Raw genomic sequence first — 14,041 nt, forward strand, 5'->3', positions numbered from 1 at the left:
ATCAGACTGCAGTGTTCACAGCTCCACCTTTTAGTACCAGATCTGTGTGCTAGGTACCCCAACAGAGGGGGGACCAAACATGGGGACGGTGAGGAACGCTTCTGTTGGTACCTTCCACAACTTTCACTGTGGGAACAGAAAAAAGCGTAACAAACTGAAGTGACCTCACTGCAGGGGGGGTGGAGCCTATCCCAGCTGACACTGGGTGAGAGGCAGGGTTCACCCTGTACAGGTCACCAGACTATCACAGGGCTGAAACATAGAGACAGACAACCATTCACATTGACATTCACACCTACGGACAATTTAGAGTCACCAGTTAACCTGCGTGTCTTTGGACTGTGGGAGGAAGCTGGAGCACCTGGAGGTCACAGAAGGGCTGTCCCCACCCTGGGGTTCAAACCCCCCACCTCAGGTTTGACCCAGGAACCCTCTTGCGGTAAAATGTTAACAAACATGTCGGACTCTTCTCTTCTCCTGTTCTCAGACAAACAGAAGGACACTTTGTCTGACAGCTTCCTGAAGTGGCTTTATGATCGTTTTGGTGTTTATATCGAGGACTTCCGCTTCCAACCGGAGGAGCAGACGGTTGAGACGGAGGAGCCGCTGAGTGCCAAGAGGTGAGGAGGAACACACAGCAGAGAGACATGATTACTGCCATATTGACTTAAAGCAGCTTTAACACACTGTCTGTTTTTTTTAATTGATCCTAAATCTGAAATAAATATCTAGTTTCTGATCCACAGGTTGACTGAAAACATGAGACGACTCAGTGAGTATTTCTTTCTGGTGTGGGGGTCTCTGCCAACATAACACATCAGATTCAGACCCAAAATTACAGGGGTGTCCACTTACTTTTGGCCACATTCTGCACGTTAGATGCTTTATTTAACAGTTTATTTAAAACAACTCAGTAGACACCGAGCTCAGGTTTCTCTGTCGTGATAAATTCTCAGTCTGTGATTGGTGAGTTGGTCCGTTGTTGTGTTTCCAGAACGAGGATTCAAACCTGTGACCAACTTTAAGAGGAACCTTTCTGCCTTATCCAGCTGGTACTCGGTCTACACGTCGGCCATCGCCTTCATTGTGAGCGCGCGCACACACACACACACACACACACACACACACACACACATACGTACACACAATCAACAGGTTACTGATGATGGATGTAAAAAAACAAATGATGACATCACAGTGACACCTTAACACGTCCATCTGTTCGTGTCCATTCACATGTTTCTACTATCACTATAAAGACACTGCCTCAAATGTCAACTTCTCTGCACAGATCTACATGTATGCAACGTGGCACGGCTGGGCCGTCCCCATGTTCCTGTTCCTCGCCATCCTCCGCCTCTCCTTAAATTACCTCATCGCCAGGTCAGTGCAAGCCCCTGCCCTCCCCCTCTCTGTCGGCCAATCGCACATCCAGAATCAGAAACCGTACGCTAGGTTCAGTGCAGGTTCTTTGATATCACACATCACACACATTAGATCTTTGCTCTCCTCACATTGACATGCATCTTGTGGTTAATCACATTTCCACGTCATTGAGGGACTGAGAAATCTGAGATCAGACATTTTGACTCTTCAGAGCAGCAGCGCACAGGTGAAACAGATTAATGAGTCCAAGAGTTTGGTTACGTAATATGTGTCTCACCTACAACAGGCCAACGGACGCCCCATCAGTGGGCCTTTGATTCTGGTTTGTGTGAGTAAAGTACTGAGGTCAGGGAGAGGAACCTCACTGTCTTTAGAAATGACATAACGTTTTTTTATTTCATGATCACATGAAGCCTTTACCGTGTTTTAAAACCAGCTGATGACTCTGAGCAGTTAGTATTTAAATCTTTGACACACAGAGATGTAGTTAGTGTGAAATCATCTCATATCTACCTGTGTGTTCCCATCATGCACTGCTCCCAGAGGCTGGAGGATCCAGTGGAGCATCGTACCTGAAGTCTCAGAGCCAATGGTGAGAGATCTCTCTTCAAACCTGTTTGTTTTTTATCTTCAACATGAAAAAGATCCATGAAGTATTGTCCTGACGGTCTCCTGGGACACAAGTTTGTTTTTCTTTGGATGTGAAAGGCATGACTCGTCTGCTCCGCCTCTGATCAATAATCTGCACTTTGCAAAATGAGTAATTATACCTTTACAGTAATTATTTTTTTCTGTAAATATTCTTGTGCCTTTACTTGTGTCACATTTTGAATGCAATACTTTTATTTGTAGTGTTTTTACATCACCATCTCACTGCTACTTCTACTGAAGTAACGCACCTGGATACTTCTTCCACCACTGCACGGTGGTGTGCAGGTGACGTCAGGTAACTGAGAGGTGTTAAACATTTTAACTCTGCCTCCTCTGTTTTTCACAGGAGCCTCCCAAAGAAGACCTGACGGTGTCGGAGAAGTTCCAGCTGGTTCTGGACGTTGCTCAGAAAGCTCAGGTGAGACGTGACGGAGAAGGCGGAGGCTCTGCGTCAAAATGTGACACCTGCTGACAGATGTAACAACAGCTGTTTTTTGTTTCGTCTTCACAGAATCTGTTTGGAAAGATGGCGAACATCCTGGAGAAGATAAAGAAGTGAGTTTGCCTGCACACACTTTGTTCGAGGTCAGAGAGAACTGATGGTCCATACACAGATCATAATACTGTGTGTGTTGTGTGTGTGTGCGTGTGTAGTCTATTCATGTGGGTTGAACCAGAGTTGACTCAGAAGCTGTACATTGGTCTGTGGCTGGCCTTCATCTCCTCCTGCCTGCTGCCGTACCAACTCCTGGGATTCATCATAGGTACTTCACTATCTTAATTACTGCGCTGTACACCTCGTGCATAATATTACGCACAAACTACAAGCAGTCATCTGTTCATACAGTAATTTATTTTTTGTCTCTCAAATTAAACCAACAACATTTTTAATTCAGTTAAACCCTTCAGCTGTGTTACCTGTGACTTGATAAAGTCTGTTTGTCCCTTGATTCATATTTCAAAGTCTCACTGCTTTGTTATGTACATAGTGAGTGTGTCTTAGTTGTTTTTATACAATGTATTTATTCAAGTGAGTGACAACAGCCCCGCCCACATTTAAGAGGACTGTTAGAGGTGGAAAAGTTAAACAGGCCGAGGGTCTAGGTACCATGTCTGAAGGGTAACTGTTGGTTCTAAAGGTACTGTACTGAAAGTGTTTGGTGGAAACGGGGTGTAAAGGTTTGCTGGCTTACCTATTGGCAGTTGCTGCTTGCAGTGTACCCATGGACATGCAGACAACCATCACTGAATTAAATCTATACTGATGAAAACTTAGAACTTGAGACAATGATCTCCTGGGAACATGTAAGTCACACTGAACCTAAGCATATGTGTATCTTGTCTTTGTGTTCAGATTTGACTGAGTTATGACACTAAGAAAACTTTAAGCTTCATGAAGTGACTTTTGGACATTTTTTGGGGGGACAGACAGACTCAGAAACAAGCTGACAGACACACAGCTCTGACATATTATGAGATTATATGGTATTTGTGGCTTAAATGTAAACAGCTGCCTAGTTCAACATCCAGCAGACACTGAGCTCCATGATCATTTTATTAGAGTCGTGTTTGTTTCCACCTGATGAATCAAAGTGTAGTGTTCACGTGTTAGACACTGAAGAGTCCAGATTACATTTCACTGAGTGTAGGTGTGAGATCCAGGGCTGCTGAGTGTCTCTGATCAATGTCCTCCTTCTTCTCAGGTGTATATGCAGGTATAAAGTTCTTCGTCATCAACTTCATCTTTAGTAGATGTCCCAAGCTGAAGGAGCGCTACGACACCCCTTACATCATCTGGACCAATTTACCCACCGACCTGCAGCTGAAGGAGCGCGGCAACACCACACTGAGCAGAAGGGTCAGTCCAAACTCTAAAATATATCCAGAAAATACAACTCACACACCGAAGTGCTGATCTGAAGTCAGCCACTGGCTCAGATACGCCCTGGTACAAACTGGTCACTGGTTGTTACTGGTCCCAGCAGGTGGTCTGTGCTGGTTTCAGTTCTCTATTGTTGTTTTTCTCTCTCAGCTGTCTGAGTGTGAACAGGTAGGATCCTGATGTGTGTGTGTTGTGTGTATTTACAGTCACAGTGTAGAGGTCAGTAGTGTTTATTGTAGCTAGAGATGTAGAGTCAACACTGACATCACTGAATGTAACCAATCAGCTGCTGTTATTATTAGTGACAGTGACAGTCTGTGTGTTAGATCGAGATATCCCAAAACCCATCGGTCAGATTGTCAGTGAATGTCTCATCCCTTTAGATTTTAATGAACCTTCCTCTAGCGCCTCCCTCAGGTCAAACTTCGGTCAGAGCTTTGCATCTACGTTTTAGGTTTCGACCTGAACTGAGTTGAGTCTCATTTAAAATCTTTGTTTTTATCCAAGTTTGGTTTCTGTCTCTAAATATTGTCTTCCATTTTGGTTTGAAATCTGGGGCTTATTGTTCAAGTTGGATCTTTTCCAATTTTGTGGATTTCTGCTTCAAGTTTCACTGAACAAAAGTTTTAAAATACAACACACATTGGCATTATCATGTCGTGTTCAGAACATGGATGAATATAAAGACACCTGGTTACAGCTTATGTTACTGATACTATTCTTTCTCACACCTTCAACTCAAACCACCAAAATATATCATTTCATCATTACATTCATATCAGAAACATGCAGGAGACTAGTCCACTGATGGACCCTGATGAGGACTGTTGGTCCACTGATGGACCCTGATGAGGACTGTTGGTCGACAAGGAAAATTCTTAGTTGGGGGCAGCCCTAGTTACAGCATTGGAGGCAGGGCCCTATTTATTCCTATGAAAGTTGCTCAGTCTTGCATGAAGCTAAAATCACTCTCTTTCCGCAGTGTAAAATTACCCGCATCTTCTGCATTATGGGGCCCATAGAGCACTAGAGACTTATAACAGCAGAGTGTGGCTTAGCAGCTAAATTCTGGTTTAGTGCTCTGCTAATTGCAGTGGGGATAAAATGATTTAGTCTTGCGGCTCTTCTGGACATTTGAAATGTTATCAGACTGGATGGGTCACAGCCCGACAGTGAAACCATTCATTTTGCAGGGGTTCTGACACTGACAAGTCTATGGTGAATCTCTTTGGGCCCAGTGGCATCACGTGATGGTGTAATTCCAATTGTGGCCACTATGAAATTGGCTTTGAAGCTCGGTCCTGTTTTTGGCGGCTTGGTTGAGACATCAAACGCACCATACAGACAGAAGCAGTCAGGGTACAGATGCTGAGATCAGGAGAGTCAGTGTGGTAAAACGGCTGCTTTTCTGGGGAGCTGAGTGTCGTCTGGATGCTGCAGAAAAAAACCACTTAACTATTAGATCTAAAAAGTGAAGGGATTAAAACGCATCCAGCCACTTTTAAGAAGTTAAAAATGAAAATTTTAGTCACTTACAAAAGGTTGTACAGTATTTTTATGATGGTTGGCACATTGATGCATCACCAGAATTTTTGTCCCCTTTAGATCTCAATGTCCCCACTCCTCTAGCGCCACCCTCAGGACAAACGTAGGTTAGATCACACCATTTTTTTTTGTTTGTTTTGGTTTTCACCCAAGTATAAGGTTTGTATCAAGATTTTACTCTTGTTTTCATGTTCATTATTTGGTCAGATCCTCTAGGGTCCTCTGGCGCCACCTTCAGGACAAACTTTACATTTTTAGTTCCACTACGCATAAGAATCGCTAAATCATCAGGAAATTGTTTGTACATATCGTGGCTGTAATAAACACTGTAGAAAGATTTTAGGCACATTATTAATAACAAAAAAGACAAACAGCTGGGAGGGGACACACCTGGACAGGTGAGTTGTTGATGATGCTTAGGATGCCACTGCAGTACCTCCCCTGCTACTGATTTGCTAATCCAGTATCTGCCCCGCCCCCCTCTGTCCACCTGTCCAGGTTACCATGACGGCTGGCCGAGGCAGTGTCGCCACCGCGGCTCCTCTGGGTGTCAGCCGGGACGAGGACGGAGGACGATACTACAGCACCAAGAGAGGGGCTTTTCATGAAGTCTTCAACCTGCCGGAGAGCGAGCGGCCTCTGTCAGGTGGGGGACGAACCGGCGAAATCTATTTCATAAGTTATTTTAGCTTCAGATATCAAACTGAAGAGTTCAAACTGAAAAAGAAAGATTTTATACATTTTGTAAACAATTATTTGCAGGACAGTATCTGGGAATTTAGTTAAATTAAGTCCTCTGATGCAGTATTTATTCAGTTAAATGTTCAGTTATATGTTTTATGTCCTCACTATGTCAAGAATTTAACTCTGATGAGAAATATGGAATTCTTTATTCATTCTTGGCCCCTAAAAAAGTCCAAAATTATAAATACACTGAGTCTAAAAACACTGGAATCAGTCAGATAACCACCCTTTGTGACCTGCAGCAGGTGACTGTTGTAAACTGTCATCTGATTCTTTGTGTTGTTGTCTCAGTGTGTGAGAACGGCTGGCGCTGCTGCCTCATCAACAGAGACAGGAGGACACCGACAGACTACATCCGTAATGGAGTCCTCTACGTCACTGAGAAGTAAGTCCTTCACTCCCTGTTGGCTCAGTTTTATTTTGTTTTTTCCTTAAGCTCTGACTGCGATCCAAGTGTTTTACAGATTCTACTGTTTTAACTAACATGAGTAAATTCACAATCCTACTAAAGGTACATTCACACAGAACACAGATTTATAGGCAATGAAATAGCACTACAAGTCAACAGAGCAAGTGTACAGCCATGCGCTGATATCAGTCTGTCTGAGAGGTGTAAAGTGAGGCAAATACCTGTCTGAACAAGTTTAAAGTATGTCAACTTAAGTGAAAAAATGCATGCATATCTCAGGGCTTTATGAATCTACTTCATGAATGTACAGAGCGGAGGGGGAAGAGGAGAGAGACTGAACAGAAATGACAAAAAGAACTGGAGCTCTGAGATCATTTAGGTGCTGTAGAAGCTGTATTATATGGATTTCTGGCACAACTTCACCTGAATTCAAGGTTTATGGAGGAGAGAAAAAAAAAATGTTACGCACCTTACACACTGATTCAGATGTGTGTTATTGTTCTATTTGCTCCACGTAACAAAATGAAAAGACACATTTCCTCCTTTGACTCTCTCCACTGGAGTCACCTGTCTGACTGTCATCACTCCCTCCCTGTCTTTCATTTTGCACTGCAGCTGCATGAAGGGGCGGAGCTGTCCTCCACATTCTGTGTATGGTCCACATCCTCCTCCTCTTCATCCTCCTCCTCCTGAATATTACTATCTGACTTGTTGATTGTATCTGAGTTATGAAACGATTCTGTAAATGGTAAATGGACCTGCATTTGTATAGCGCCTTTCTAGTCATCCGACCACTCAAAGCGCTTTATACACTACAAGTCACATTCACACACACATTCACATTCACACACTGGTGACAAGGTGCCACCTGCTACTCAGTTTTTAACACACTCTCACACCGATGGAACAGCTCCATCGGGAGCAATTTGGGGTTCAGTATCTTGCTCAAAGATACTTCTACATGTGGATTGGAGGAGCCGGGGATCGAACTGCTGATCTTCCGATTGCTGGACGACCCACTCTACCTCTGAGCCACAGCCGCCCGTTCCTCTGTCTTGTCGTGGCTGTGTCCCGCCGCCACATTTTCCTCACTGATTCTTGGTCAAACGTCTCTGAAGTCTCTGACAGATGCAAAAAGTGCAGAAAATAGAACCTGTTACGAAAATTTTAATGTTGGACGAAAGTTTCTGACTCGGTGTGCAAACATGATTGACGCAACGTGAGGTGGTATTTATTTTTGGATGTGCAACAATGTCGAACGACACAACAGACTCAAAGGCCTTTAGTGTCAGACCAACACATTTTGAAATGCAGTAATACAGTAAATCATTCATCATCTTGATGTACAATTTAAAACTAGTTTTCTCCTCTGTCTCTTCAGTCATCTGTGTTTCGAGAGCTCCAGCTCCAGATCTGGATCCTCCAAGAGGAACAAAGTCATCAAGCTGCTCGACATCACCGACATCCAGAAGGTCTGTAGAGTCTCTGCTTCTGTCCAAATGTTTTGAACGTCACTGTCAGTGTGTTACACAGTCTGATAAGGAGCGACATTGCAGCTGGGCCTCTCTGTCTGCTGCAGGAAGACACGGCTGCTTTATATATTAACACTGATTATTCCTCATGACTCGTTCCTGCTGTTCTTGCTGCTTATTTATTCATCATTAGGTTAATCAGAGTTTGGTTAATGTTTATCCTCCTGTTTGTTTGTGCCGTAATATTTCTTTTACAACAGTAACAGATGCTGTTTCATGACAGTAAAGTTTATCTGAATGTGTCTTCTCTGTCCTTCACAGTACAAAGTTTTGTCTGTGCTGCCTGGATCTGGGATGGGCATCTCCATAGCAACGCCATCCACCCAAAAGGTAGGAGCTCAGAGGGAGGAGCTGTGAACTGGCCTCATGTTAAAGATAAAATTGAGACTGTCAGCGTTATATTAAGATGCTGTGCTTAAATGGAAGTAGCACTAAAGTGCTGCAGGAACACAGAAATGAGTTAGCCTGTTAGCGCTACTGGTTCACTTGTCTCAAAGTCAGTGGGGTTTTAGCTGGATGTCGGAAATAAGGTCTGTGGTTAACACAAGATTAAGAGACTTAACCGCTCTGTTCTAGTGTTCGTTTAAAGCCTAGCGTCAGCTGTTTACTCGTGGAGATTGCATTTATGCTCTATGAATAATAAAAGTAGTGTTCATATGTTCATCTTGCTGAAAAAACAAAAGTAAGCGTCACAAACTTTTGTTTGCCATCGAGCTTATTGTCTGCAATAATCCAAAAACTTCTAGGTTGGCCTAAACAAAAGGTCACACCTGCACCAATATACTGCAGTGTATTTAAAGTAATACATAAAAACTACAAGTATTAATGGAAAAAAGACCTTAGAATATAAAAAGTACTTATTATGCAGGGTTACAGTTTTATTCATTATTGATTTGATGCATTAAAAGTAAAAGCAGCACTTAAATCGAGGAGCAGATTCCAACCATTCTACGCTCTTGGTAGTTTAATCAATAATGATGATCATAAATAGCCCTTTTTACACAGAGATGGCGCTATAGAGCCTCTACTAAGTGCCTTCTTTATGTCGCCTTCACATTTTCACACAGAACAAAGTGACAGCGGGATCATGACGCTCCAGTGTGTGATTTTAGACAGCATGCCAGCATCGCGGCATAGAAAGAGGTGTGACGGGTGCATAGGTGTCAGCCTCTAGTGTGACATATAACAGCAGCACTGTATAAACAACAACAATGGCATTAACATCTCAATAACAATCATTTACCGTCTGTGCTACATGACAGCTGAGCTCGTCCTCTGCTCGTAGCTAAAGGAGTTCCCAGACCTCATTGTTTTACCAATTTGCGGACATTTTCTGCTGCTGTACTTCTTCTTTGAGTTAGCTGCTAACTATTATCAGCTAATTTTTATATCTTCCGTGGTGGGATGCATGCATGAAATGCCCATGATCACGCCCTTCTTTCCCAATTATACAGATGCCGTTTCAGTGCTGTTAATACCTCCAGTGCTGCCTTAAAGGCCAGACAACTTTGTTCCCCCATTCCAAAATTATACCTGTTATAAATAATGGCAAGGCGTGAAAATTCCACCTTGAAGAAGGCGTGTAAAAGGGGCTTATGCTGCATATACACGTGTATTATATGTTTATTGTCTCCCCAGTTTGTGGATCGCATCGTTGAATCAAAAGAGCTGAGCTATGACGTTTAACACAACAGCTTAGGCCTTTAGTGTGACATATAACAGACACCTCAGTTGTGCTTTGTAAACAATAACAATGGCAAAACATGTCAGTAACAATCATTTACCGACCGTCCTTGTTATGTGGCGATTGATCTGGTCCTCTGCTCGGAGGGTAAGGAGCTCCTGCAATGCATTGTTTCTCAGTAGTTCACGGACATTTACATCTGCCGTTCTTCTTCCTTGAGTTAGCTGCTAACTGCTTTTAGCTGCTTTTAAAATTTCCGGCGCTGGGTCACACACGTAACACGTCGTCAAAACGTCTCACCTGTCCCGTCCTGCTAGCTGTCCCTTTTGCTGAGACGTCGATTCAGCGCTGTTACTACCTCTGCTGCCAGCTCAAAGGCGAGACAACTCTGTCCCCTGATTCAGTGATTATACCTTTTATTGAGGAGGGGCGAGGCAGAATAACAGGGATAAATAAAACAAAACAAACAAAATCCAATAAAAGGGACTCATTTCTGTACAATGTAGTGAAGTAGAAGTATAAAGTCGCATAACCAAGAAATACGAGTACCCAGAAATTGTACTTCTACTTGTGTAAATGCACTGAGTGACCTTCTGTTCTGTTGCAGCCGATGGTGTTCGGCGCGATGATCCACAGAGACGAGGCCTTCGACGCCATCTTCAATCAGTACATGAAGATCGTTGCCATGGCTGCAGCCACAGAGCCGGAGACATAGTAACACCTTCACAAGAGGGCTGCATTCACAGACACAAACATTGGAACTGTTTCACTGTGTTCACCAAACAGCTGCTGACTCCAGTTTGAGCTGCTCTCAACAAACGAAATGATCCGGTGACACTGATTAATATTACATCAGCCGACTTCCAACAAATCAGGCAGAATCAGGCGGTAACCAGTTACTGCTCTTAGACTGTTTAATAGAAAGTTCCTACAAAACAGACGACCTCATGTCCTGAGGTATAACTTAACGTAAATGCTCAAGTTAATGGCTGTTATTTAAAACTCAAATAATCGCCTGCTTAAACAAATAAAGCCCGGGTAAAACCCTTAAGGAGGGCAGGGTTACCTCTGTTATGTCTCACATGATGAATTCAGTTGAAAGTACTTTTCTATACAACAGCAGTCATGTTATACTCTTCTCTCTGCTGAAAACACTTTCTCTGTTAAACACGTTCCCTCTCTGATTATTTCCAGTTGCTTCGACTTTGCTGTTTTCTTATTTTAAATTCTTTCCCTGTGAAGCTGCAGTTAATAAAGAGGTGAAGTCCCTCCCCTCCTGGTGTCCCCCATGGGACCTTATTACAGAGACAAATAACTTTTTGATTCTGCTTTAATTGTGCCATGAATTACACATATAATGACGAAATTTTGCAAGTCAAGAAAGTTGCAGTTTGTCGTAGCGTTGTTTAGTTTTGTCTGAAACTGCTCAGTGAATTACGTCTCTTGTCTCGCACGATATACAGTACGTCACCAACAGCAGCTAACTAACTAACTAGGTAACTTAGTTCCTTGCACAAATGTAACGTTATCTTAGCTGACTCCAATGGCTTTTTGGCCCATAGATGGGTGTACTGTAAACGACCAGAAAAAGAGGTGGGTATACCTGCTATACCTGCGTATACCCTCCACTACACCACCAAGAACAGAATTCACTTTCTTGTGTACGTGTAATCAGCCAGAAAAGGAACGAGCGAGAGCCATCACTCATGTAGGTACGTCCTCATACGAAACACACAGGAGTCGCAGCCTCATAGCCGCACAACTTTCGCAGTCTTTTACTACAAAAAGCAAATCTTTTGCACACCTGAGGTTCGACAGGTGCGTAGGAGAAGACGATGGACTGACTGTCACAGAACAAAGAACTCCCACATACCGTGCTACACGAGCAGCGTAGAAATTTGTTGGTAACAAGACCAATGTTCCAGTTGTCTTTGTTCCCAATGAATTTCCTTTGCGGAAAAAATTATACTTGAACAGTTTTATGACAAACAAATGAACAAACATAATGTGTGTGATTCATGGCAAAAATCAAGCAGGATCAAAAAATGATTTGTCTCTTGCTTTTTTCCAAAATAAGGTCCCATGGTGGTCCACTGACGACTTCGCCTCTCTTAGACGCTCAACACTTCCCGCTCTAATGTTTCGCATTAAGAGCCTTCCAAGGGTACAAATCCCTCCCTTAGCTGGACGGCTTTAAATGTGAAACATGTTTTGGTCTCAGAAGAAGAAAAGGTGGTTTATGATTTAAATGAGGCATTTTTAAATTCAAAGTTTGTTTAGGTCAGTCAGCTGAACAAATGCATCTTCACCTGCAGCTCATCTGTCAGCTGTGTCATGTGACTGGCTGCAGGTTCTGAAATTTCAGTTTACTTACATGCAGGCCTGCTGTCAGAGGGGTCAAAGGGTACAGATCACTCCTACCGAAAAGCCAGCGGGGGCCATGAAAAGGTCTATGTACGGCAGGAGTGAGTGAGAATGAGGGGCTCAATTTGATAAATGTTGTCCCCCGTCAATAATTCCTAATGGCAGGCCTGCTTACATGCAGGTGTGTTACACTGATGTATGTCACACCCAGAGGTTTACTACACAGTGTCTTAAAATGACTTCTTTTTTTAGCAGTTTTGATAATTAATTAATCATTAACATCACTCATCAATTAAAACTCAAATCATTCTCTGGTTGCAGCTTCTCTGATGTGAGGATTTGCTGTTTTTCTTTTTGTTTTTATATTTTTATCTTTGACTTTTAAACTTTGGTTTGGGCAAAACAGGACATTGGAATTTTGATTTTTTTTGGTTATTAATAAGTTAATAAGGAGACTTTATTTTTTTTGAATAAAGAACACTTGTATCACACAACAACAGGAAGTCTTCCTTTAATTAAATTTAAAGACTTCACATGAAAGATCAGAAATTACATTTTGACTCAGCAAGAATTTAAACGTGGGGCTGCAGCTTATGATAATTATCTCTAATAAAGCTGATATGTTGATATTTTCTCAGCTAACAATCGGTCTTAAAACTGAAAAAAGTCAGAAAGTAGTGAAAAATATCCGTCCCAAGTTGATGCCATCAATTACTTCCTTTTGTCTAACGAATATTTTTAACCCCAAAATGACACAGAGAAAAGCTGCAAGTCCTGACGTTCATCACTGCATTACTGCTGTTACACTCATAAATATTACACCAGGAAGTTTACTACACAGTGTGACAGTGCTGAAAACATTTTCTGAACATGTTTCAACCACATCTGAAGAAAAAAGCAAGGGTTCTTGGGACTTAATGAGAACTGCTTTTACAGTATTTGCAGATAAAGTCATTAACTTACATCGTGTCTTCAGGGAATTGTGTAAACTTCATTATATGACTCTGTATTGTACTTAGCAGCTAAGCCTTACGGTCACTTAATGTTATGGTATGATGTTTTTTATGTGGTGGTAAAAGACTGTTTGTATTCTATATGAATGTTCAGAAACATTTATTGTAAATCACAAAGTTAACCTCAATGTAGCTTTTCTGTCGTAGCTAAAAGCTAAAGCTAACAACACGGACACAACCCGTTACACTTTTGTCTAATTACTGTTAATTAAGCTTATGCCTTAGCTGTCTTTCACAATCAGTAAGCTAAGAAGCTAAAAAACAGAAGCCACGCTGACGTCAAATATTGACTTTTTGTCCAATTTGTTTCAACTTTACCTTTTTTTACTAGCGTGAAGCTAGTCAGCTAAAGCTAAAGAACTGAAAACACATCGACCTGAGATGTTTTTTAAATCACAGTTCGTTATCTTTTTAGCTTTGTTTCACAGCCAATGTGCTAAGAGGCTAAAAAAAGGTAAAATGCTGACTTTATCTTTATCCGTATGACTTCTGTTTAACATTATTCCTAACCTTGGCGAATCGGCTAAAGCTAAACAAGTTAAAACAACACAATGAAGTTTTTTTCTTTTCAGTTAAGCTCCTCTTGTCACTTTTTACCAAGCTGTGGTAATACTAATTTGCTCACACGGATGAATAATTGTTGCTCTGTGCTTGCTATCAATCAGAACTAAAGCCATGTTTCCACCAAACCCTTTCAGTCCAGCACCTTTGGAACCAGCAGTAACCCTTCAGACATGGTACCTAGACCCTCGGTCTGTTCAGACAGTCCTCTTAAATGTGGGCGGGGTTGTTGTCACTCACTGCTCCGTCCAGCACTCGCTGTATTTCCTC

The 14,041-nt window shown here is 42.2% G+C and overlaps 1 protein-coding gene across 2 annotated transcripts in view; it reads left to right on the plus strand.

Annotated features, from left to right (window-relative positions):
• The window catches only part of LOC126407717 (GRAM domain-containing protein 4-like), a 24,978-nt gene extending 11,651 nt beyond the window's left edge, over positions 1-13,327 (plus strand). For both annotated transcript variants that reach the window (XM_050072880.1, XM_050072881.1), the window contains exons 6-19: positions 488-620; positions 747-772; positions 995-1,086; positions 1,292-1,383; positions 1,930-1,978; positions 2,384-2,455; positions 2,549-2,592; positions 2,692-2,801; positions 3,741-3,895; positions 5,963-6,110; positions 6,500-6,593; positions 7,999-8,089; positions 8,411-8,479; positions 10,441-13,327. In XM_050072880.1, the coding sequence (XP_049928837.1) occupies positions 488-620; positions 747-772; positions 995-1,086; positions 1,292-1,383; positions 1,930-1,978; positions 2,384-2,455; positions 2,549-2,592; positions 2,692-2,801; positions 3,741-3,895; positions 5,963-6,110; positions 6,500-6,593; positions 7,999-8,089; positions 8,411-8,479; positions 10,441-10,548 (1,283 nt within the window). In that variant the 3' untranslated portion in view covers positions 10,549-13,327. The remainder of the gene's footprint in view (positions 1-487; positions 621-746; positions 773-994; positions 1,087-1,291; positions 1,384-1,929; positions 1,979-2,383; positions 2,456-2,548; positions 2,593-2,691; positions 2,802-3,740; positions 3,896-5,962; positions 6,111-6,499; positions 6,594-7,998; positions 8,090-8,410; positions 8,480-10,440) is intronic.
• The last annotated feature ends 714 nt before the right edge of the window (positions 13,328-14,041 follow it).

The sequence above is a fragment of the Epinephelus moara genome, chromosome 20 (assembly GCF_006386435.1).
Source record: "Epinephelus moara isolate mb chromosome 20, YSFRI_EMoa_1.0, whole genome shotgun sequence".
In the NCBI taxonomy this organism is placed as follows: Eukaryota; Metazoa; Chordata; class Actinopteri; order Perciformes; family Serranidae; genus Epinephelus; species Epinephelus moara.